At 62.6% G+C, this 24603-nt stretch overlaps 3 protein-coding genes across 3 annotated transcripts; 1 reads left to right on the top strand and 2 right to left on the bottom strand.

The window, feature by feature from the left end:
* Positions 1 to 2829: 2829 nt before the first annotated feature.
* Positions 2830 to 8336, bottom strand: KPTN (kaptin, actin binding protein). Its single transcript, XM_075134498.1, is given in 14 exon segments — positions 2830 to 2986; positions 3095 to 3241; positions 3243 to 3269; positions 3402 to 3537; positions 3621 to 3855; positions 3934 to 4043; positions 5134 to 5207; positions 5321 to 5365; positions 5367 to 5397; positions 5493 to 5547; positions 6705 to 6789; positions 6867 to 6949; positions 8040 to 8164; positions 8166 to 8336. Coding segments are annotated over 14 exon segments (1320 nt in total). The 5' UTR covers positions 8252 to 8336; the 3' UTR covers positions 2830 to 2905.
* Positions 8337 to 8891: 555 nt separating this feature from the next.
* On the bottom strand, positions 8892 to 18807 carry NAPA (NSF attachment protein alpha). The gene is made up of 11 exons (XM_075134530.1): positions 18642 to 18807; positions 16038 to 16117; positions 15700 to 15816; positions 13275 to 13321; positions 12902 to 12979; positions 11500 to 11555; positions 10985 to 11069; positions 10737 to 10841; positions 9838 to 9906; positions 9489 to 9539; positions 8892 to 9355 (listed from the first exon to the last, which is right to left on the bottom strand). The coding sequence occupies exons 1-11, from the start codon at positions 18737 to 18739 to the stop codon at positions 9254 to 9256; spliced, it is 888 nt and encodes a 295-aa protein (XP_074990631.1). The 5' UTR covers positions 18740 to 18807; the 3' UTR covers positions 8892 to 9253.
* A 938-nt stretch (positions 18808 to 19745) lies between these two features.
* Positions 19746 to 24407, top strand: LOC142074050 (E3 SUMO-protein ligase ZBED1-like). The gene is made up of 3 exons (XM_075134465.1): positions 19746 to 19920; positions 20380 to 20535; positions 21430 to 24407. Exons 2-3 carry the CDS (start codon positions 20391 to 20393, stop codon positions 23463 to 23465), a joined length of 2181 nt encoding a protein of 726 aa, XP_074990566.1. The 5' UTR covers positions 19746 to 19920; positions 20380 to 20390; the 3' UTR covers positions 23466 to 24407.
* The last annotated feature ends 196 nt before the right edge of the window (positions 24408 to 24603 follow it).

Raw genomic sequence — 24603 nt, 5'->3', positions numbered from 1 at the left:
CGGGGAGATTTGAGGGAAATTTGGGGAGATTTGAGGAGATTTGGGGAGATTTGGGGGAAACGGGGAGATTTGAGGAAATTTGAGGAGATTTGAGGGAGATTTGGGAGATTTGGGGGAAATTTGAGGAGATTTGAGGGAGATTTGGGGAGATTTGAGGGAAATTGGGAAGATTTGAGGGAAATGGGGAGATTTGGGGGAAATTTGAGGAGATTTGAGGGAGATTTGGGGAGATTTGGGGAAACGGGGAGATTTGAGGGAAATTTGGGGAGATTTGGGGGAAACGGGGAGATTTGATGGAAATTTGAGGAGATTTGAGAGAGATTTGGGGAGATTTGGGGAAACGGGGATTTGAGGGAAATTTGGGGAGATTTGGGGGAAACGGGGAGATTTGAGGGAAATTTGGGGAGATTTGAGGGAAATTTGAGGAGATCTGGGGGAAATTGGGGAGATTTGAGGGAAATTTGAGGAGATTTGAGGGAGATTTGGGGAGATTTGGGGGAAACGGGGAGATTTGAGGGAAATTTGGGAGATTTGAGGGAGATTTGGGGAGATTTGTGGGAAACGGGAGATTTGAGGGAAATTTGGGTGAGATTTGATTGGAAACGGGGGAGATTTGAGGAAAATTTGAGGAGATTTGGGGTAAATTTGGGGAGATTTGAGGTAATTTGGGGAGATTTGAGGGAAATTCGGGGAGATTTGGGGGAAATTGAGGGAGATTTGGGGGAAATTTGGGGAGATTTGAGTGAAATTTGGGGAAATTCAGGGACACTTGGGAATTTGGGGAGATTTGGGGGAAATTCGAGGAGATTTGGGGGAAATTTGGTGAGATTTGGGGGAAACGGGGAGATTTGAGGGAAATTTGAGGAGATTTGAGGGAGATTTGGGGGAGATTTGGGGGAAATTTGAGGAGATTTGAGGGAAATTTGGGAGATTTGAGGGAAATTTGGGGAGATTTGAGGGAAATTTGGGGAGATTTGGGGAAACGGGGAGATTTGAGGGAAATTTGAGGAGATTTGAGAGAGATTTGGGAGATTTGGGGGAAACGGGGAGATTTGAGGGAAATTTGGGGAGATTTGAGGGAGATTTGGGGAGATTTGGGGGAAACGGGGAGATTTGAGGGAAATTTGAGGAGATTTGAGGGAGATTTGGGGAGATTTGGGGGTAATTTGAGGAGATTTGAGGGAGATTTGGGGAGATTTGAGGGAAATTTGGGAAGATTTGAGGGAAATGGGGAGATTTGGGGGAATTTGAGGAGATTTGAGGGAGATTTGGGGAGATTTGGAAACGGGGAGATTTGAGGGAAATTTGGGGAGATTTGGGGGAAACGGGGAGATTTGAGGGAAATTTGAGGAGATTTGAGAGAGATTTGGGGAGATTTGGGGGAAACGGGGAGATTTGAGGGAAATTTGGGGAGATTTGGGGGAAACGGGGAGATTTGAGGGAAATTTGGGGAGATTTGAGGGAAATTTGAGGAGATCGAGATTTGAGGGAAATTTGGGAGATTTGAGGGAAATTTGAGGAGATCTGGGGAAATTGGGGAGATTTGAGGGAAATTGAGGAGATTTGAGGGAGATTTGGGGAGATTTGGGGAAACGGGGAGATTTGAGGGAAATTTGGGGAGATTTTGAGGGAGATTTGGGGAGATTTGGGGGAAACGGGGGAGATTTGAGGGAAATTTGGTGAGATTTGAGGGAAACGGGGAGATTTGAGGAAAATTTGAGGAGATTTGGGGAAATTTGGGGAGATTTGAGGGAAATTTGGGAGATTTGAGGGAAATTCGGGGAGATTTGGGGAAATTGAGGGAGATTTGGGGAAATTTGGGGAGATTTGAGTGAAATTTGGGGAAATTCAGGGACACTTGGGAATTTGGGGAGATTTGGGGGAAATTCGAGGAGATTTGGGTGAAATTTGGGAGATTTGGGGGAAACGGGGAGATTTGAGGGAAATTTGAGGAGATTTGAGGGAGATTTGGGAGATTTGGGGGAAATTTGAGGAGATTTGAGGAGATTTGGGGAGATTTGAGGGAAATTTGGGGAGATTTGAGGGAAATTTGGGGAGATTTGAGGGAAATTTGGGGAGATTTGGGGAAACGGGGAGATTTGAGGGAAATTTGAGGAGATTTGAGAGAGATTTGGGGAGATTTGGGGGAAACGGGGAGATTTGAGGGAAATTTGGGAGATTTGAGGAGATTTGGGAGATTTGGGGAAACGGGGAGATTTGAGGAAATTTGAGGAGATTTGAGGGAGATTTGGGAGATTTGGGGGAAATTTGAGGAGATTTGAGGGAGATTTGGGGAGATTTGAGGGAAATTTGGGAAGATTTGAGGGAAATGGGGAGATTTGGGGGTAAATTTGAGGAGATTTGAGAGAGATTTGGGGAGATTTGAGGGAAATTTGGGGAGATTTGAGGGAAATTTGTGGAGATCTGGGGAATTGGGGAGATTGTGGGAATTTGTGTGATTTGAGGTGATTTGGGAGTTTGGGGAAACGGGAGATTTGAGGGAAATTTGGGGAGATTTGGAGGAGATTTGGGGAGATTTGGGGGAAACGGGAGATTTGAGGGAAATTTGGGGAGATTTGAGGGAAACGGGGAGATTTGAGGAAAATTTGAGGAGATTTGGGAAATTTGGGGAGATTTGAGGGAAATTTGGGTGATTTGTGAATTTGGGGAAGATTGGTGGGAAATTGGGGAGATTTGGGGAATTTGGGGAGATTTGGGAAATTTGGGGAGATTTGGGAAATTTGGGGAGATTTGAGGTTTGGGGAGATGTTAGGGAAAACTGTGGAGATTTGAGGGAAACTCGTGGAGATTTGAGGGAACTCGTGGAGATTTGAGGGAAATCGCCGGGCCGCCTGTTTATTGGTGGGGGTACAGCCGGGGGGGGTCTTTCCGGCGCCGCCTCCGGTCACTCCTCCGCCACCGCCCTGCGCTCCGCTTCCCCCCGCAGCCGCTCCAGGGAGGCGCCGCGCCGTCGCTCCAGGCTGTGCTGCCGCGGGGAGAGGCGCGGTGAAGGCGGCCGCCGTTTTCCGCCTTTTGGGATTTTCCAGGCGGTTTGCGCCGCCATTTCACGGGGAGGAGGGGGGATGACGCCGACCTGCAGGACGTGGAGCCCCTTCAGGCAGACGACGGCGAGTTCGCAGAGCCCGTCGGCCGTCAGGTCGGCGTAGAGCATGGAGAGGAGCGGGCTGGGAAAACGCCGCGTCCAGAGGAGCCGGAATTCACCGGGCGCATTCCGCCGCGGCGCCGGTGTATTTATAACAAAGCAATTCCTGCGGCGGAAAGAGGATGAGGAGAAATGGCGGCGACGCGGGTTACGCCGGCGGGGCGGTCGCGCGGCCCGGCACGGCTCGGAGAGCCGTGCCGGGCCGCGCGACCGCCCGCCGGCGACCGCCGTCGCCCACCTGCCCGTAAGTGCCGAGAAGAATTTCGCGAGCGCCGTCGAAGTCGACGTCGGTCACCAAGGCGCAGAGGACGCTGTCGTACTGGTCGCTGGCCGGTAAAACCAACTGGTCGCTCAATCCGTTGGTTAAGACGTCCCTGGAAAAAAAAAAAACCGGGAACGGTGAAGGGAAGCGGAAAACGCCGATGGCGGCGGCGGCGGCGCCATCCCCGACGCTCACCGGTACACCACGGCGAGCTCGATGGTGCTGGTGACGAGGACGCTGTAGCCCTGCGCGGTGACGGCGTCAACTGGGAGAAGATAACGAGCGTTACCGGTTCCGAAAAATCCGGAGCTCCGGAGGGATCGGTGCCGCCGGTGACTCACCGGCGCGCGTGGCGGCGGCTCCGGCAGCGGGAACACCAGGACCGTGGAGATGGGACCGTCCTGCTGGATGCTCCAGCTCTGGAGCACCGCTGCGGTCGTTAACGAGGGCTCGTTAGTCCACGTTAACGGGTTTTGGGGGGGGGGGTGAACGGCGGGAGGGCTCTCACCGCGGCTGGCCTGGTCCACCCGGGCCACGCGGACGTAGCCGCTCTGGCAACCGAAGGCGGTGAGGCGCTGGCCGGCGGCCGGGACGTTGCAGACGTCGAGCCAGAGGACGCTGGCGGGGTGGGGAGGGGGTGAGACCCGGCCGGAGCGGGGGGGCCACAAACCCCCCAAAACTCCTGCAACCCCCCAGAACTTGAACAACCCCCCCAAAACTCTACAAACCCCCAAAACTCGTACAAACCCTCCAAAAAAACTCCTATAACCCCCCCAAAACTCCTACAATCCCCCCAAACTCATACAAACCCCCAAAACTCGTACAACCCCCCCAAAACTCCTATAACCCCCCCAAAACACTCATACAACCCCCCCAAACTCGTATTAACCCCTTAAAACTCGTTCAAACCCCCCAAAAAACTCCTACAACCCCCCCAAAACTTGTACAGACCCTCCTAAAACTCGTAAAAAAACCCCCAAAACTCCTACAAACCCCCAAAAAACTCGTACAAACCCCTCAAAACTTCTACAAATCCCCCCAAAACTTGTAAAACCCCCCCCAAAACTCAGACAAGCCCCCAAAACTCGTACAACCCCCCCAAAAAACTCATACAACCCCCCCAAAAAACTCATACAAACCCCCCAAAAACTCATACAACTCCCCCAAAAAACTCGTGCAGCCCCCCCCAAAAACCCGTACAACCCCCCCTCAAAGCCATGCAGCCCCCCCAAACCCATACAGCCCCCCCAAAGTCGTGCGGCCCCCCCAAACCCGTGCGGCCCCCCCCAAACCCGTGCGGCCCCCCAAAGCCATGCAGCCCCCCCAAAACCCATGCAGCCCCCCCAAACCCGTGCCGGCCCCCCAAACCCGTGCGGCCCCCCCAAAGCCGTGCAGCCCCCCAAACCCATACAGCCCCCCCAAAGCCGTGCGGCCCCCCAAAGCCGTGCGGCCCCCCCAAACCCGTGCGGCCCCCCCAAAGCCATGCAGCCCCCCCAAACCCATGCAGCCCCCCCAAACCCGTGCGGCCCCCCCAAACCCGTGCGGCCCCCCAAAGCCGTGCAGCCCCCCAAACCCATACAGCCCCCCCAAAGCCGTGCAGCCCCCCCAAAGCATACAGCCCCCCAAACCCATGCAGCCCCCCCAAAGCCGTGCAGCCCCCCCAAACCGTGCGGCCCCCCCAAAGCCGTGCGGCCCCCCAAAGCCGTACTTGCTGGGCAGCTCCTGCAGCTCGGGGAAGAGGTGCTGCACCGGCTGCTCCTCGAACTGGTGGGAGCCTTCGTTCTGCGGGAGAGCGGCGGGGGGAAAAGTGGGAAAACGGGGAAAAAAGTGGGAAAACGGAGGTAAAGAAAGCAGGAAAAGGGGGGGGGAAGGGGGGGCAGGGGGGGCGCGCTCACCTCCCTGTAGAGGTGGATGGAGGGGTCGTTCCCGCTCAGCAGAAAAAACGGTCTCGGGTCTGTCGGCGACGCAGACCCTGCGAGGAGGGGGGTCGGGGGGGTTGGGGGGGTTTGGGGGGGCGGGGGGGGGTTTGGGGGCGCGGGGGGGTTGGGGGCGCGGGGGGGTACGCACTCGGCGTGGCAGAGCTGGAAGGGGGTGAACTGCAGCTCCAGGTTGAGGCAGCTCTCTGCGGGGAGGGGGGGGGAGCTCAGGGGAGGGGCTGCGCCCCGAGACCCCCCCCGAGACCCCCCCGCACCCCGGGGCGTCTGCTGCGGCCCCCGGGGACACACGGGTGGAGCCCGGGGGGGCACGGAGCACGGGGGGGGGGGGGACACGGAGCATGGCGGGGGGGGACATGGAACCTGGGGGGACACAGAGCACGGGGGGGCACACGGAGCCCTGGGCGGGGGGACACGGAGCCCTGGGGGGGGACACGGAGCACAGGGGGGGACACGGAGTTGGGAAGGGGGGTCACAGAGCCGGGGGGGTCACAGAGTCTGGGGGGGTCACACAGAGCCAGGGGAGGTCACACAGAGCCAGGGGGGGTCACAGAGCCGGGGGGGGCCACACAGAGCCGGGGGGGTCACAGAGCCTGGGGGGGTCACAGAGTCTGGGGGGGTCACACAGAGCCGGGGGGGGGTCACAGAGCTGGGGGGTCACACAGAGCCTGGGGGGGGTCACAGAGCCGGGGGGGGTCACCACAGAGCCGGGGGGGTCACACAGAGCCGGGGGGGTCACAGAGCCGGGGGGGTCACACAGAGCCGGGGGGGGGTCACAGAGCCGGGGGGGTCACAGAGCCGGGGGGGTCACACAGAGCCGGGGGGGGTCACACAGAGCCTGGGGGGGGTCACACAGAGCCTGGGGGGTCACACAGAGCCGGGGGGGTCACACAGAGCCGGGGGGGTCACAGAGCCGGGGGGGTCACAGAGCCGGGGGGGTCACACAGAGCCGGGGGGGGTCACACAGAGCCTGGGGGGTCACAGAGCCGGGGGGGTCACAGAGCCGGGGGGGGTCACACAGAGCCTGGGGGGGTCACAGAGCCGGGGGGGGTCACAGAGCCGGGGGGGTCACACAGAGCCGGGGGGGGGGTCACAGAGCCGGGGGGTCACACAGAGCCTGGGGGGTCACACAGAGCCGGGGGGGTCACACAGAGCCGGGGGGGTCACCAGAGCCGGGGGGGGGGTCACAGAGCCGGGGGGGTCACACAGAGCCTGGGGGGGTCACACAGAGCCGGGGGGGTCACACAGAGCCGGGGGGGTCACACAGAGCCGGGGGGGGGGTCACAGAGCCGGGGGGGTCACACAGAGCCGGGGGGGGTCACAGAGCCGGGGGGGTCACACTTACGCGCCACGGAGTCGAGGTCGTACTCGGAGCCGGGCTCGTAGTCGCAGTAAATGTTGAGGAAGGGGCTGGCTTTGTCCCCGGAGTCCTGGGGGGGCAGGGGGGTGGCAGCGGGGTGCCCCCCCCTCCCCGGCCCCCCCGGCCCCCCCCCGGGCGGGGCCCTACCTTGATGAAGGTGATGCCGACCACGAGGCCGCGCTGGGGGGGCGGCTTCGGGAAGGAGTCGATGGAGACGATCTCGGCGTCGACTGCGGCCGCGGACCCTCAGAGAGGGGGTCCCACCCCCGCGGCCCCCCGGGACCCCCAGGAGCCCCCGGGACCCCCTCAGGAGCCCCCCCAGTCCCTTGGGACCCCCAGGACCCCCCAGGAGCCCCCCAGTCCCTTGGGACCTCCCAGGACCCCCCCTGGTCCCTTGGGACCCCCCAGGACCCCTCCAGGAGCCTCCCCGGTCCCTTGGGACCCCCCAGGACCCCCCCAGGAGCCCCCCAGTCCTTTGGGACCCCCCAGGACCCCCCCAGGAGCCCCCCCAGTCCCTTGGGACCCCCCAGGAGCCCCCAGCCCCCGTAAGGGCCTGTCCCCCCCCAGGAGACCCCAAGCCCCTGCCCTCTGACCCCTGACCCGCTGTGACCCCTGACCCCCAAAATGGGCAGACAGCCCCTCACGCCCCTTCACCCACAACCCTCGTAGCCCCGCCTCGTGACCCCTGACCTCCATAACCCCCCGTGACCCCATAATCCCTCCTCATGGCCCCTGAGCCCCAGTAACCCCTCACCCCTGACCCCATAACCCCTTGTAACCCCCGCCCCATAACCCCTGACCCCACAGCCCCTCCCCGACCCCCCACAAACCCTCCCCCATGACCCCTGACCCATAACCCCTCCCCATGACCCCTGACCCCCATAACCCCTCCCCATGACCCCCATAACCCCCTCCATGTGCCCTCATAGCCCCTCCCCTGGCCCCATAACCCCTCCCCCTGACCCCCACAGCCCCTCCCCCATGACCCCTGACCCCCATAAACCCCTCCATGTGCCCTCATAGCCCCTCCCCCTGACCCCATAACCCCTCCCCCTGACCCCCATAACCCCTCCCCATGACCCCTGACCCCCATAACCCCTTTCCCTGACCCCCGTAACCCCTCCCCCTGACCCCCCCCATGACCCCTGACCCCCACAGCCACTCCCCCTGACCCCATAACCCCTCCCTCGGCCCCCGTAACCCCTCCCCATGACCCCTGACCCCCATAACCCCCTCCATGTGCCCTCACAGCCCCTCCCCATGACCCCTGACCCCCCCGTAACCCCTCCCCCCCGACCCCTGACCCCCCGCAGGCCCCACCCGGGATGTAGGTGAACTGCAGCTCCCTGGCGACGGGCCGCAGCCGCTGCCGCAGGTCGTGGTACCGGAAGTAAATCACCTTCCCCTTCAGCGCGGCCGCCAGCAGCCCGCCGGGGGCCCTCCCCGCCCGCCAGCGCCGCCAGCCCGTACACGTTGCTCTGCGAGGCCAGCCGGCTGAAGCTGTCCTCCACCAGCGGGCACCGCCCCGCCATCGCCGCACCGGGCACCGGCACCGCCGGGACCGCCCCGCCGCCGCCGCCGCACCGGGGGGGGGGCCTTCCGCGCCCCGGCGCCGCCGCCGCGACGTCACCGCTGCGACGCCTGACGTCGGTGCCGCGCCCGCTCCGGCTTGGTGGAGGCCTGTGGGGGGGAGTGGCTCCGCTCCCTGGGGCGGGGCGTGCGCAGCGGCTCCACCCCCCCGGACGGAACGTGCGCTGTGGCTCCGCCCCCGGGGCGGGACGTGTGTTGTGGATCCGCCTCCGGGGCGGGGCGTATGCTGACTCCGCCTCCGGGGCGGGGCGTATGCTGTGACTCCGCCTCCGGGGCGGGGCGTGCGCTGTGACTCCGCCTCCGGGGCGGCGCCTTAGCGAGGGGGCGGGGCTGAGGGGAGGCCATGGGGCACAGGGGGACCCCAAGGCCGGGGGGGGGGGCGTGGGGAGGGGGCACGACAGGGCCCCCCACGGGGGGGGGCTGTGGGGCAGGGGACAGCACAGGCTCGTTAATGAACCCCAGGGAGCCTTAACGAGGCCGGGGGCAGCGTTACCCTTCCGGGGGGGCAAAGGCAGCCCCAGAACTGGGGTTTGGGGGGCCAGGGGGGTCCGCAGCCCCCCCGGGACGCAGGGCCCGCAGGTCTCCGCTCATGCAACGTTTTATTTGCCTTTGCGAGGATGCACTACAGCCAGCGGAACCCCGCGGTCGACGCCAACGCATGCAGCAGCGCCTGCCTTCCTCCTCCTCCTCCTCCTCACCCCCCTGAGGGATGGGGGGAGGGATACACAAACTCCCCCCGGGGAGAATGGGGGGACCCCTGGCATGAAGGGCGGAGGGGGAGAGCTCAAAATATATTACACCATTAAATATCTGAAGAGGGGGCCATGTACAAGGGAAGGGGGGGGGCAGAGCCGAGGGGGGAACGGCTCCGGAAAAGGGGAAGGGCTCCGGAGAAGGGGAAGAGGGGGGGTGATGGCAAAGTCGGGGAGGGGGCGGCCGCCTGCCTAGCGCAAGTCCTCCTCCTCGCCCTGGATGGTTTTCTTGATGCGGAGCAGCATGGTGGTGAGCCACTGGTCCAGGCGGGAGATGGAGTCGTATTCCTTCACCTGCGGGGGGGGAGGAAGAGGAGGGAGGCGTTATTTGGGAAGAAGGGGGGGCGTCCGGAGCAGCACAGCCTGGGGGAGGAGGGGGCTCCTTCCAACCTTGGCCTTTGGGGTGAATTCCCGCGTTTAAACTCACCGCGTCGGTGTAGCCGTCGATGTTCTGCTCCTCGTGAGCGTCCAGCAATTTCTGGAAGAGCAGGGATGGGGGGGGGGGGATGAGCAAGGGGAGACCCCCCCCGCGCCCCCCGAGAGGGCGGCCAAGGGGGGAGACCCCAGGCCAGCGCCTCCCCCGCTCCCGCGTTCCCCAAGAACAGATTTGGCGCGCGGCAGGGGGTCGGAGCCGAGCCCACCGCGGCCAGGAGCCTCCCGGGGAGAGGCCAGGCTGCCGCCGATCCCGGCCCCGGCCCCGGGCCGCGATCCCGGCCCCGACGGCGTTTCCTCCCCGGTGACGCAGCTGAGAGGAAAGAGGGAATTCTGCTCCTCACCTTGACCAGCTTGCACTCCCTGGATTCCGTGAACGCCGGGAACATCTCTTCGTACTTCTGCACGGCCAGCTGGAGGGGAGGATGAGGAGAGGATGATGGGCAGGAGGAGAGGGAGAAGGACAGGGAGAGGGAGGGGGAGAGGGAGATGGATGGGGAGAGGGAAAAGGACGGGGAGAGGGAGAGGGAAAAGGATGGGGAGAGGGAGAGGGTGAGGGAGAGGGAAAAGGAGAGGGAGAGGGAGAGGGAAAAGGAGAGGGAGAGGGAGAGGGAAAAGGACGGGGAGAGGGAGAGGGAAAAGGACGGGGAGAGGGAGAGGGAAAAGGAGAGGGAGAGGGAGAGGGAAAAGGAGAGGGAGAGGGAGAGGGAAAAGGAGAGGGAGAGGGAAAAGGAGAGGGAGAGGGAAAAGGAGAGGGAGAGGGAAAAGGAGAGGGAGAGGGAAAAGGAGAGGGAGAGGGAGAGGGAAAAGGAGAGGGAGAGGGAGAGGGAGAGGGGAAAGGACGGGGAGAGGGAGAGGGAAAAGGAGAGGGAGAGGGAGAGGGAAAAGGAGAGGGAGAGGGAGAGGGAAAAGGAGAGGGAGAGGGAAAAGGTCGGGGAGAAGGAGAAGAGACGGACGGGGAGAGGGAGAAGGCGACGGACGGGGAGAGGGAGAAGGCGACGGACGGGGAGAGGGAGAAGGCGACGGACGGGGAGAGGGAGCACCCCCGAGGGGAGAAGCTCATGCGGGCGGGCTGGTTTCAGGAGCTTATTTAGAGCAGCGGCAAGCGTCCCAGCACCGCCGCTAGCCCGGAGGGTAGGAGAGACCCCCCCAGCCCCTTCCCCACCCTCCGCCGGCGGGCGCCGAGGGGCCGCGCGCCCCGTCCCCCGCCCCGCGCCCCGCCCCGCGCCCGCCCTGCCCGCACCTTCGCGTTGAGCATGTCGATGCAGAAGTGGCAGAGGGCCGCCTTGAAGAAATACTCCTTGGCGCTGTACTTCAGCAGGGGGCTGTCCATGGCGCTGGTGCCCACCTGGGGAGGGCGAGGGAGGAGGGGTCGGAGCTCTCCCGAGCGAGGGAGCTCCCACCGGAGGAGAGGAACCCTCTCCCCGCGAGCCCGGAGGGAGGACGCGTCTCCCCCCACCACCGCCGCCGTCGCAACGAGGAGGCGCAGACCTGCTCGTAGATCTCCAGGGCTTTCTGGTACTGCTCCAGCTGGGCCGCGTACGTGGCCACTTTCAGCAAGCACTTGTTGGCGGAGCTGCGGGGATAACGGAGAGCTCGGGGCAGCCAGGGGCCACAACCCCACCCGCGAGGCCCCCCTGACACCCCAACGCTGGGAATTGGGGTTCCCCGAGGCGTGGGGGAGGGGGGGAAGCTGCCGAGCGGAGCAGCGCCGGGAGCCCTCTTCTCCCGGCCTGGCACGGCACGGAGAAAACGCTGCCAGCCCTGGCGCGGCTCAGAAGCCGGCGGTGAGGATCAGGAAGGAAGCGGGCGGCAAGCGAAGAGACGCCAACGCCGAGGGGAAATCGTTTTGGAGATTAAAATTAAAAAAAACCAAAAGCAACTCGGCCACCATCTGTTTTTCCTGACCTATCCCGGGCCGCGCCGGAGCGGCGATCCCGCACGGGGAGCTGCGGCGGCAGCGCCGGGAGCGGGCAGGGCTGCCCCGCCCGCAGCGGAGCCTTTACCTGTTGGATTCTTCCCCTTTGTAGTAATCCGCAGCCTGCTCGTAGTGGGCTATCGCCTAGGGGGAAGGCGACACCGTTAAAAAAAATAAATAAATACATATATATATATAAAAAAAAAAACCCACAAAGATACGGGAGCTGCAGAGCCTGCAGAATCCTCCCCAGCCCGGCCTCGCAGGGCGCGCGCCTGCTCTGAGCCGCCCACGCAGCTACCGCTGCCCGCGCCGCCATCTGTGCTGGCACGCCGCGGCCGGCTCCCATCCCAAGGCGGCAACCGGCCGGTAACTCCCCGCCGAGGCAAGGTCAGCGCGGCAGGAGGACCTTCGGGGCGAAACGCCAGCGGCTTTATCGAGACGAGCGAAGATTCGCTCCCGCCCCAGGGGAAAGTTATTTTTCCTCTTTTCAGGCCATTTTTTAAGGGGGCGGCTCATCTCCCGGCTGCCCGTGGGCGCGTTTCGCACCCGTCTCCTGCCAACAGCGCCGGGGACCCACTGGGCAGCTAAATTTGAAGACGAATCGTATCGCTGCTACGGAGAGCGTCGGATCGGTGCCGAGGAAGAGGAGGGAACTGGCGAAGCCGGCTGAGCGAGCTCGGCCCTTCCCCGCAGCGTCGGAGCCCGGCCCGAGGGCTAATCCCTACGCTATTCCCGGGGAGCAGCGACCGGCAGGGTTATTCCCAGGAGCTGTCAAACAGGCTGGCGGGGAGGAGTGTCGAGAACAACCCTAAATTAACTCGGCAAGCGAGCGGAAGCCCAGATCAGATCCACGCAGGGTGTGGAAACTTGTTTCCCTTTAAAACGAACCTGGTTTATTCCCCAGGAATAACAAAAAAAACCCCACCCCACTGAGTCAGAATGCGGAGCCACGGGGGTAGGAACGGCATCCTTCCCTCCGGGAAGCCGCAGGGCTTCGCCACCTCCATCGCTAGCGGCGATTTTCTCTCCGATGGCTCCAAACAAACCGTTCTCGCACTTCCCAAACACCCACGCGAGCCCAAAGCTTTTTCCCCCCCCCCCCCCCCCATCTCGTTAGCTGCGGCGTTAAGGCCGTTCCAAGCGTCTTCCCGGGTTTGCGCAGGGCTGACACGCGCCGGGAAGCGTCGCTGGTATTTGGGGTTCAAAGCCACCCCCAGCGGAGCAGCGTTTCGGGGCAGAAGAACAGCCGGAGGGGAAAGGGTGACCTGCTGGGGCTACGTCACCCTGAGCAGGCGGGACAGCCCTGAGCTCATCTGCCGGGGTTGCGGTGAATCAGCAAAGCCCTCCCGAGCCACAAAACCTTCGGGATTTGACCAAAATCCCCGCTTGAACGGAAGGTGGCGTTTAGGGAACGGGGAGGACGCGCAGCCGTGCCTCCCCCACGCCCCGACAGCCCTCCGGCGTTCCCCTCTCCCCCTCGCGTTTACCTTTTCGATGTCCACCAGCTCCGTCTCGTAGATCTCTGCTATCGATATGTGGTGCTTGGCGGCGATGGTGAAGCGACCCTGGAAGCAGAAAGGGGTTTGAACGCCTGGGCCGGGGGCTTGGAATAGCGCTCCGAGCCCAACGGGAGAGCAATCCCTGCTCCCAGGGCAGGCAGAGCTCGCCCTTCCCAGCGCTCAGGGAAGGCTTTGGCCCGCTGGGTGCTGGTTTCGGCCCCATCCTCCTCCATCAGCCCCGTCTTAATGCCAGCAAGGTGGAATAAAACACCCGAGCCCCCCCACTGAGAGGTGGGTCGGAGCCTTCGGCCTCGTCACCCTCCCTGCCGGGGGAACGCGAGGCGAGCTCGGCCGGGCTTACCATGTCGGTGTAGATCTCGATGGCTCTGATCAAACAGTTAATGGCCTCTGAGGAGAGAAGGAAGAGATTTGTGAGCCCGGGCGTTGTGGAAGAGCGGGGCTGTTTGCCACCCCTCCCTCCCGCTCGCAGCCTCCCGTGTGTTTATAACACGCTCCAAAAAAAAAAACCAAAAATCAAGAGCTACTCAAGAAAAACCGCCGAGACTACAGACTTCGAGGGAAGTTTAGAGGACGCGAGCGGCGGCCGCCACCGTCAGAGGATGGCAGGGTCCCTCGCGTCCCCGTGCCCCGGCGTTCGGCAGCTGATGGCCAAGAGCCAGCGCCAGGCAGGCTGCGGAGGTCTCGGACCACCCAAAACAAGACCAGCAGCTCTGGTTTTTTACGTATTTGAAGCCCCGACGCTGCTGCAGACGGGAGCTCTCCCCAGCCCAGGGGCAGGCGGAGGGGTTTAGGCTTTACGGGCAGCCGGGTGCCGAGGAGCTGCGGCTGCTTCCACCAGAGCCCGGCTCGCCGGGGCGGAGGGGAGCAGGGGGGGGGACAGGACGCCTCTCCCGAGGTGCCCAGCGCAGAAAAGCAGAACCCGGAGCCGTTCCATCCACCACGAGTTATTTGTTTCCCAGACACAAAAGGCCTTTGTTTGGGGCGCAGGGTGTTTGAAATGCAGAGCGCTGTACGTTTGGGATGCGGTCAATCCCCACTCCTGCCCCACAGGATGAAGCCGGGAGCCCCCCCCCGCCCGTGGGGTGGGATTTAACTCGACTGGCCCCCGCTGTGGTGTTTCAATCCAGAAGCTCATCCGAAGGGAGAGGCGCTGGTTGCGCCAAGCGCCCAGATCCACCACGGCCGGTCGAAACCCAGCGTTTTGCTGTATTTCAGGAGGAGGCACCTTCCCCTCGCCGTCTCCGAAGGGGCGTGGGAGGAATTCTGCCGCAGTTAAATGCCAGGCTCCGGGAGACGGATTCTTTTTCCGACTGCTCCCAGCTGCCAGGCTCGCCGAGCTCCCCACCAGGGAGCCGAGGGGCTGACTGACGGCTGTCACAGTCGCGGCTTCGCCGCACCCAGCCCCGGGTACGTGGGACGACGGCTGGCGGTGGAGGAGGGACGGGGGCAGCGGAGGGAAGAGAAGGGAGCGGGGCTGGATCCCACGCTCGCGTCGCAGCCCACCCGAGGTCCCTCCGGCGCCGCTGCCTGCGGCTCCCGGGGAAAGGCAGGACCCTTAGCCCGAGGCCGACGTCGGTTCATCGAGGACGCGCAGGCGGTATTTAACCACGTTTTTCTCTCCACAAGTTCACCCACAGGGTTGTGTCTTCGTCCCGGCCCGTCCCGCCCCCCCCCCGAACACCTCACCTGCCAGAAGGCTCCGTCTAGCACAGACCCATCCCCACCACGGTGAATTCCCGTCTGTTCCGGAAGGTTTTTGCTCCGTTAGGAAGAGCCTCAGCCTCCGCCTTCCCCCTCCGGTTTACCAAAAGCCACAAGGCGCTGGGGCGGGGGAGCGGGCGCGTTTCGGCACACGGGCTCGCACGGCCACCCGAGAGAGGAAAACGCAGGTCGCGAGCGGATAACGGGAACACAGATCTCCGGGAGATTAAGCAAATCCTCCACGCGATTAAATTTGCTTTCTCCTCAGATTACTTCGTTATCTTCCCTTGAAAATCACCCAAACCGATCCGGCCCCGGCGCAGATAACCAGCGGTAACGGCAAAGCGTTCCGCCGCGGCACGCGAGGAAAGCGAGACCGGCCCTCGCGCCCCTTCCCCTCTTCGTATCCCAAACGCAAGGGTCCCGCTTCCACCGCCGCACCCCCCTCTTGCGCTCCAGATCGCGCGGGAGAGAGCCAGGATCCAAACCACCCACGGGGGAACCCGCAGGGCACCCCGACTCGCCCCACCGAAGCCAGCCGAAACGCCGGCCGTCGGGAAGGAGAAGCGTTTCCTCTCGGCTGATCCATCAACCCCAGAACGTCCCTCCCTGTCTCGGCTCCCTAACGAGCTGCTCTAACGAAGCGAAGGGAGCCAAACGAAGCGCCATCCACGCGAATCGCGACCGAATCCCTTCTGCGGCTTCAGCCGAAGCCATATGCTCAGCGTCAGGCACGGGGATTCCCGACGTCACCCGGCAGGCACGCTGGCTGCGGAGGTGAGCCTTGCCTGCCGTCGGCTGCCGGAGCGGCTCGCGGCTCCGGGAAACACGTCAAAATCCAGCCCACGGCATCTCGGCTCGCTCCCCAAGGTGTGGAGAGGATGGGATAACACGCAACCGGGAGAAAGCCTCGCGTAACGGGCAAAAACCCAGCGGGGACGCGCGACAGGCGGCCTCTGGGAACCGAAATTGGGGCGTTTTACGGGTGCTCGTGTCTCCCACCGCAGCTCGGGAGGCTGAACGATCCCCGGCTCTGGAATGCTGGAGGGAAATCGAGCGCTTACCTTGCGGGTCAGCTTTTTTGAAGGCATTGCCCGCGTCCACGAAGTTGGTGGCTGCGTCGTGCTTGCTCTGCAGCTGCAGGTGGAGCTGCGCCGCCTGGCAGAAGGCATTCCCTGCGGCTGGAGGGGGAGAGGGGAAGCTCAGGAGCGTCGTCTTAACCGTTTCAGAGAAACGGGGTGGAAAAGCTGGGCGCGGGCAGCTCAAAATCGAGCTGAAATAAGCCAGGGGCATCGAGCCCGCGCCAGCTTTCAGAGCCAGAGGGGTTCGCTCCTCCCCGCAGGAGGCGAGGAGGCTGCACCCCCAGCCCAGGGAAAGAGCCGGCGGCCGCGCGCGTACGTACCGCTCCAGTTTTTGGCCATTTTGAACATGTTTGCCGCTCGGGCGTAGATGTCGCATGCTTCCTCTATCCTGGAGGAGCCCCTGGAAGCAAACAGAAGCCGGGCGTTGCGTAAATGACTGCTGGGAAGATCAAACTCCGCACCCGAGCGGAATAAAAAAAAAAAAAAAAATCACATTACTCCACTGCAGCTGCCAAAAAGCGCAAGAGAGGCTCGCTGGGGCGAGCCGCCGAGACAGCCGAGCCTGCCCCGGCTCGAGGGGCAGGGGCAGCCGGCCCCTGCAGGACTTTCTCAGGAAGCTGCAATTAAAACGGAGGCCGAGGGGGAGGGAAAAGCAGGTTTGCTGCCTGCTCGCTCCGAGCCGAAGCCGGAGGAATCACGCTCGCAGCCGTGGGGACGTACCCCAACCTTTCCCCCCCAGCTCTAGACGGCGGGAGCTGGGCCAGTCCTTCACCGAAGCGCTTTTTTTATGAATAATTAACGAGCGGGGGAATCATCCCGCAGCACCCAAACGAGCCCACGCTGCTCCCGTCGGCAAAGCCCCGGCTCACGGCCTCCCTCTGCTGCCGGGGACACAGCAGCAGCGGCTGGAACACCCCTCGACCCCCAAAACAGACCCCCCCGGCCCCCAAAACAGACCCCCCCGGCCGCCGATCGTCGCCGCAGCCAGAACCCAGAGAAGGGAGAGGTCATATTTGTGGTTTTTGAGCTTTTTTTTTTTTTTTTTAAGGACGAGTTTGAGCAGCTTTGCTCACGTTTCCTCCCTCCCGCCGCAGCGAGGGACGTGGCAGGAGCGACTCGCCGGAGTCGGCAGCTCCACCAGTTCGGATCGGTTCGAGCAGCAAAGTTTTCCCCAAAAAAAAAAAAAGAGGGAAAGCATCAAGGCCGGCGAACCAACCGCGCTCCCGGCAACGACGTCCCCGCCGAACGCCGGCCGATAACCGGGCTAAAAGGACAATAAAAGCATCCGGCGGATTTCGGCAGCCGGACTTCAGGCGCGCAGGGCTGACGACGACTCCAGGCCGTTCGAGACAACCGGGGAGATCTCGGCGCTTTCCGAAACGGCCTTTTAACTCAGAGAATCCCAACCGCCATTGGAAATCACCGCTTAACACCCGAATTTTCCGTCTGACGTTAATTTGGAGCTGTTAAATAACGTTAAGGAGGGCGAGCTGAAGGAAACGCGACAGCACGGCGAAGCGAAGGGCAGAAGAAACCACGGCTCCGGTCCCCGCCACGCACAAAACCTGCCCCGGCGTCTCCTTCTCGAGGAAAACAAACCTCCCCCTCGTCGGGCAAGCGACGGCCTCGCTCTTGTTTATGAAATCGCCCGGTTAAAGGCGAATTTTGCAACGTTAAGCGCGGGGCACCTCTCGTTTCTCCCCCAGCGCTGCAGCTGCCTAAAGCCGGAGTTAAAGCCAGGCCTGGTCAGGGCGCAGAACCGGCAGAGAGACGGCTCTGAGCGGCACCAAGGGGGCAAACGGAACCCCCGGAGGAAGGGGGGGGGTCCTTCAGCCCCGAGGAGCCCCCCCAGCGACCTCCCGCCAGCCAGGACTGCGCACGGCGGAATTTAAAGGGTTTTTTTGAAAAAAACAAAACAAAACCCGTTTGAACTGGTTGTAAAACCCACGCCGAAAGCGAGGGACGAGTTTACGATGACTGGAGAGGCGACAAGCGCGCTGCCTGGTTTTTAACACCTTCGTCCGTAGCCCCCGCACCCCAAACACCCTCTGCCACCCCCCCTCAGTGCCCACCCCTCACCCCAACCCCCCCCCAAAGCTCTTAACACCCCTTCCCCTCGCCCAGTGCCCACCCCGCAGCCCCCCAAAAGATCCCAGTGCCTCTTTCCCATGCCCAGCACCCCCACGATGCCCACCCCTCACCCCAACCCCCCCCAGAACCTAGCATCTTCACCCCAAAGCCCCCCAGAAGCTCCTTACACCCCTCCCCTGCCCCCCACCACCCCTCTCTCACCCCAAAACCCCGCAGGGGCCAACACCTTCACCCCAAAGACCTCCAGAAGCTCCTAATGCCCCTTTCCTGTCCCCCAGCACCTCCTCAGCGCCCACCCATCACCCCCAAACCCCCCAGGGGCCAATACCTTCACCCCAAAGACCTCCAGAAGCTCCTTACACCCCTCCCCTGCCCCCCAGCACCCCACAGTTCCCACCCCTCACCCCAAAACCCCCCAGGACCCAGTACCTTTATCCCAAAGCCCACCAGAAGCTCCTAACACCCCCTCCCTGCCCCCCAGCACCCCCCCAGTGCCCACCCCTCACCCCAAAACCCCCCAGAGGCCAACACCTTCATCCTAAAGACCCCCCAAAAGCTTCTTAGGCCCCTCCCCTGCCCCCCAGCACCCCCTCAGAGCCCATCCCTCACCCCAAAACCCCCCAGGACCTACCATCTTCACCCCAAAGACCTCCAGAAGCTCCTTACACCCCTCCCCTGCCCCCCAGCACCCCCTCAGTGCCCCCCCCCCATGACACCCCCTCAGCGCCCCCCCCCAGCCCCCCTAAGAAGCTCCCAACGCCCCCCCCCCCAGCCGCTCCCGCCGCTGTCAGGCCCCGGGGGGGGGGGGCTCAACCCCGGCGGCGCGCACTCACCCGAAGAGGCCGGCGAAGAAGGACTGGGAGCCGCGGACCTTCTTGTCGGCCTCGGCCAGGAGCTGCAGCGCTTCCTTCTCCTTCCCGGCCTGGTCCATGGCGGCCGCCTGCAGCCGCGGCCCTCCGCCTCGCCTGACGCCGCCGTGCGCCCTCCTCACGTGAGGCCGGCGGCGCGCCGCATTGGCGGGCGGCGTCCACGTGAGTCGGGCGGAGCGCCCTCCTCGTCTCCCCCACCCGCCGCGGCTGGGGGGCGGCGCCCCCTGGCGGCCGGGGGGAGTAGGCGCACGCAGGGTGCGGGGGGGGGGGGGAGTGGGGGGGGCGACCCTGCAGCCCCCAAAATGGGCCATTTTCGTCCTTTTCAGACACTTTGACGCGTTCCAGTGACGTGGGGCTGACGCGCTGGGCTGGAACCCGCAGCTCAGCCTGCGGTAGGGATGGGGGGAAAGGGTCCTGAAGCAGCCCGGGGTCAGCCGAGCGCCCCGCAGCCCTGCTGGCACCGCATCCGCCCTCTGACATCACAGCCATCGCGCTGACATCACGGCTATCACGCTGACGTCACGGCTATCACGCTGACATCACCGAACTACTTGACAGCGTAGCAGGGCTAGCGCCGCTTCTAGCAGCTGAAACAAGAAGGGACGAGCGCTGGCCCGGAGGGGTCAGAACAACGCTAACGAGGGAGGCACTTAACGAACCCCCGGCTAATTAGCAAGGGCCGAGCATAAGGATTGAAGATCCAGCTCCCCACCGCTAACGACCACCTCCATCCCCAGCAGGAACTTTTGAGAGGAGCCCTAGATTAATTACTTCCCGGTGAAAGGGTAGCGCTCCGGCTCCCGCATCCCCGCTGACGAAGGCGTGAGTATTTAACGACCTGCTGGTCATTAACGATCTCCTCGTTTTTCCCCCAGCCGAGCTAGATCGGTGCGTGCCGGACGCAACGCCGGCGTTCTCGATCGGCAGCGAGAAAACGTGGTCGGTTCTTGTTTGTTTTTTTATTTTATTTTGGGGTGGAATCCCCTGAATACGGCACCTGCGAGGCGACGTCACCGGCGCGGCGATCTCCATCACCGGCGCGGCGATCTCCATCACCGGCGACGTCGAGCCCGGCGACGCCTCTGCCAAACGCGGCGCCGAATTCAGGCGGCGGCGGTGGCGGGGGGACGGAGATGAGGGGGCGGCTGGGGGAGAGGGTCTCCCCCCAAAAGCCGCCCCGGCACCCCTTGGTTCGCCGCCGCCGGCCGTCGGAGCCGGCGTTCGCCGCGCCGGCGGAGAGGAGGTAAGGGAAGGTATTTTCTCGGTGCGAGGCGCTCGGGGTTTCCTCGTCGCTGAGCTGTTTGCGCCGCGGCTTTACACGTGGTTTTGTAACGCCCCCGTCCGCTCCGGCGACGTCTCACCGCAACGCCGAGGCGAACCCCTAAAAAAAAAAAATAATAAAAAATAGGCGTTAGCGCCGGCTAAACGAGGATTAACGGGTTTTCCCCGTCTTGCGTTAAGACCAAAAATGCTACCAACCCCCCCCCCCCCCGCGGGGCGTCGGGCCCCTCTAAAGCAGAAGGGGGGCTCGGATGACGTCACCAGCGCCAGTTTGGCGTCACCAAAAACAGCCTGATCTGGCGTTTCACCCCAAAATTTTAATTGCGCGGGTCGCAGCTCCCCCACCCCCTCCGGACGACGGGCTCCGAGAGCCCCCCGCCGTATTTTAACCGTTTTTCTCCCCCCTTTCTCCGAACGCGAGCCGGGAACGCGATGGCAGAGGGACCCCCCCGGAGACCCCCCCCGCTGCCGCAGAGGGGCGTTAAGCCCGAGGAGGAGGAGGAGGGCGGCGGGGCGCAGCCGAAGGAGGAGCTGGCGGAGGAGCCGCCGCTGCCGCTCGCCCCCCGGGCGGTGCAAGGTACGCGCGGCGGGGGGCCTCGGGGGGGTTTGGGCTTTGGGGGTTTGGGCTTTGGGGGGGCTTGGACGCGCGCCCCTTGGGCTTTTTTGGATTTTTTTTGTGCGCGCGCCCCTTGGGCTTTTTTGGGCTTTTTTTGGACGCGCGCCCCTTGGGCTTTTTGGGCTTTTTTTGGACGCGCGCCCCTTGGGCTTTTTGGGCTCTTTTTTGGACGCGCGCCCCTTGGGCTTTTTGGGCTCTTTTTTGGACGCGCGCCCCTTGGGCTTTTTGGGCTCTTTTTTGGACGCGCGCCCCTTGGACTTTTTTTGGACGCGCACCCCTTGGGCTTTTGGGGCTTTTTTTGGACGCGCGCCCCTCGGGCTTTTTGGGCTTTTTTTGGACGCGCGCCCCTCGGGCTTTTTGGGCTTTTTTTGGACGCGCGCCCCTCGGGCTTTTTGGGCTTTTTTTGGACGCGCGCCCCTTGGGGCTTTTTGGGCTTTTTTTGGACGCGCGCCCCTCGGGCTTTTTGGGCTTTTTTTGGACGCGCGCCCCTCGGGCTTTTTGGGCTTTTTTTGGACGCGCGCCCCTCGGGCTTTTTGGGCTTTTTTTGGACGCGCGCCCCTCGGGCTTTTTGGGCTTTTTTTGGACGCGCGCCCCTTGGGCTTTTTGGGCTTTTTTTGGACGCGCGCCCCTTGGGGCTTTTTGGGCTTTTTTTGGACGCGCGCCCCTTGGGCTTCTTGTCTGTTTTTCCCCCCCCAAAGTGGAAAGAGCAGTGGCTGAAGACGGTGCTCGGCAGCCACCGCGAGGCTTCCGACCGCAGGGTGCTGCTGCTTTCGGCCAAGGCGGGGGACTGGGAAGACCCGCGGGGAGGTTTAAATGGAAATTTTAGGCTAGGCCGTGTCGCGCTTGTCTCCTCAGAGGAATTACCGATGGTCTTCAACACCTACACCATGGCGGCCGCCAACCTGGGGCCGTCGTCCAGGAGGAAGAGGGAGAAAGGCGGGGGTCCGGAGGGCAGCAGCACGGCGCTCTACGTCGACCGTCGCAAATCCAAGGTGTGGAACTATTACACCAAACTGGGAGACGCCTACGTGGAGTGCAACGTCTGCAAGAAGCAGCTCTCCTTCCACAACAGCACCACCACCATGCGGGAGCACCTGGTGAGGAAGCACAGCATCCGCGACACTTTGCTTTCCCAGCTCAAGGACGACCAGACTTCCGAATCCGATTACTCGGCTCAGGAAAACGTCGCCGTCAAACGATCCCGGCAGATGACGCCGGAAAGCGGCCTCTACCACGCCGCGTCCTGCTCGGAGCCCAGGACCGACGTCATCCTGGAGCTGGTGCTGGAGATGATCTTCCGCGACCTCCACCCTCTCTCCGTGGTGAAGGACAAGGGGTTCGGGCTCCTCGTCGGATACCTGGAGCCGAGTTTTACGCTCCCGTCGCCCGTGCAGCTCTCCAGCATGCTGTGGCACAGGTACAACGTGGTCAAGCAACACCTGGAACGCTACTTGCAGACGGCCCAGGCCATCGTGGTCTGCGTGGAGTTCTGGGCCTCCCAGCTCAGCCAGACCTACCTGACCGTCACGGCCAACTTCATCGACGGGGAGTGGCGGCGGGCACGGTGCGTCATGGAGACGCAGCGAGTCCACGAAGACAAAGCGGAGGGCGATTTAGGGGAGAAACTGTACGCCGTCCTCTCCGAATTCGGTTTGTCCAGCAAATCCGTCTTCTGCGTTATGCACGACAGCCCGCAGAGCGCGGCGGCGAACCGGCAGCAGCTGAAGAACGCCTACGGCTGGAGCAGCCTGTGCTGCGCCGCTCGCACCCTCCACCTCTGCATCAGAGCCGGGCTGGACGTCCAGCAGGTCCAAGAAGCCCTGAGCACCGCCCGGGGCATCGTCAGGTATTTTCAGCAGGACGCAAAAGCCACCTTCTCCTTAAACAGCAAGTTAGAAGCCATCAATAAAACCAAGCTGAAACTGGTGATGGACGTGGGGTCGCGCTGGATAACCACCATCGAAATGTGCGAGAGTCTCCTGGAGCTGAAGTGGGCCATCATGTCCGTGCTGGAGGAACACCCCAAGGGCACGGCGGCTGTCCGGAATTTGGCCGACCACCAGTGGAAGCTCCTGCAGGACCTGGTACCGGTCATGAGGACGATCAAGATCGCGACTTCTTTCCTGCGCGAGGAGCAGAACGCGTCCGTGTCTTCCCTGATGCCTTGCATCCACGGGATCGTGGCCGCCATCGGACAGCAGTCGGAAGAGGCCGGCGCCGTCATCAAGACGGTAGTGGGCAACATCAGGTCGGAGCTGACGCGGCGCTGGGGGTTAGCGGAGGACGAGAAGGTGCTGGAGAGCCCAGCGGTTATCGCCTCTTTTTTGGACCCGCGCTTCAAGGAGATGAGGTTTCTCAGCCCCGGCCTGAGAAGCGAGCTGCACAGGAGAGTCAAGAACATGCTGTCGCAGGTTTTCAACCCCCAGTCCCCATCTGCCACCCCGTTCGGGATGCCAAACGCGGATGACAAAGCCGAGGGCGGGGATGCCGGCAGCCAGCACAAGGACAGATGCTCCAGCACCCCCTCCCAGAGCATGTACGACATCCTTCTGGGGAAGGACCCGACGGAGAGCATGCCCGAGATCCACCAGCAACTGGAAAATTACATCGTGGAGCCCCTCTGCAAGCGCAGCACCAACCCGCTGGACTGGTGGAAGAACAACGAGCATCGCTTCCCGGCCGTGGCGCGGCTGAGCCGGCAGTACCTCGCCGTCCCAGCCACCGCCGTGCTGCCCGACCAAGCCTTCGCCGCCGGCGAAAGCGCCCTGGAGCATCGGCGAGCCGTCCTGGCGCCGGAGAACCTGGACCAAATTCTGTTCTTGCATCAAAATTTTGACTTTTTGGAATCGATGAGAAACGGTAACGAGACTCGGAACAGAAACCTGCGCTAACAGGCGCGGAGGTCGAACCGACCTGCGGGGTTTGCAGACCCCGCCGCAGTCACCCGTCTACGGCAGACGAGTTTTTTTTCCAAAACTCCTGCCTACGCGTTTTTGTAACCGCTTGGGCAGCGCCGGCGGCAAAGTCCCAGCTTTATTCCTCGGGCTCGAGGCGTTTGCCCCCTGCTCCAGACCTCCGCTCACCCCTAACTCACGCCAGACCCAGCCGGGGCGCGCGCCCGAGAGCCTAGGCCAGGCCTAAAGCCCCGAGCGCGTTCTCAAGCTCTCAAACTCAAGCCCAGCCCGGGAGTTAAGAACAGGCTTGGACGGGGGCCGAGCTGCCAGCACAAATACAGGCCTGGCGACGCCGATGTCGCACGTGGATGCAAGACACGGGCGCGCCAACGCCGTTAATTCACCTAGAAATACGTTACTCGACCACGGCGCGCGGCGCGAGAGGACGCTGGGGCGCGGCGGAGCCAACGTCGCCTGGGAGGGCGCGTTCCGGGCTGTCCCGCAGCAAAGCGCCGGCCGAAGCGGAGGGGCGGGGATAGCGGGGACGTCCCGTCCCCACGGCCAGCGAGGAACCGGAAAACACCCACGAGATCCGGCAACTTGAAATCACCTCTGGGTTTTCCTCTGGGGTACGAGCGACGATTGTAGCAACTCTTTACAAAGCAGAGGTCAGTATCTTAATATACGTATAGGATTAAGACCGCTCGGTGCTGCGACATCCCACCGTTGTTGTTTTTTTTAAGGGAACAGCCCCGTTTCCAGCTTTGCAGCTTTTTTCCTGTTGCAAAGACTTTCGATCCTCCCAGCCACCATCCTGCCCGCTGACTTAAACGAACGCTGCCGAAAGGCCTGTCTTCGTTTTCGGAAGGCAGCTGGTTTCCCTTTGGAATCGTAAGGGCTAGATAAAGTTTCTTTAACTTTTTTTTTTTTTTTTTAAAATACAAGTTCTGAGAAGCGAAAGGATAACGTTCGCACCCACTCTGCAAAGCCTCCTGCGGCTTTGGGTAGAGCTTATGGAGGCGCAGTCCTGAAGGTTGGTCCTTTAAAGAGAAAACGGAACTGAAATACGGATTTGCTTGTACGGGACGTGAATATTCAGCCAAGCAAAAAATTAAACAAAGCCATGAAAATCTTC

Source organism: Calonectris borealis, chromosome 32 (genome assembly GCF_964195595.1).
Source record: "Calonectris borealis chromosome 32, bCalBor7.hap1.2, whole genome shotgun sequence".
NCBI classification, from domain to species: domain Eukaryota; kingdom Metazoa; phylum Chordata; class Aves; order Procellariiformes; family Procellariidae; genus Calonectris; species Calonectris borealis.
This window is presented reverse-complemented; position numbering and strand designations above follow the sequence as displayed.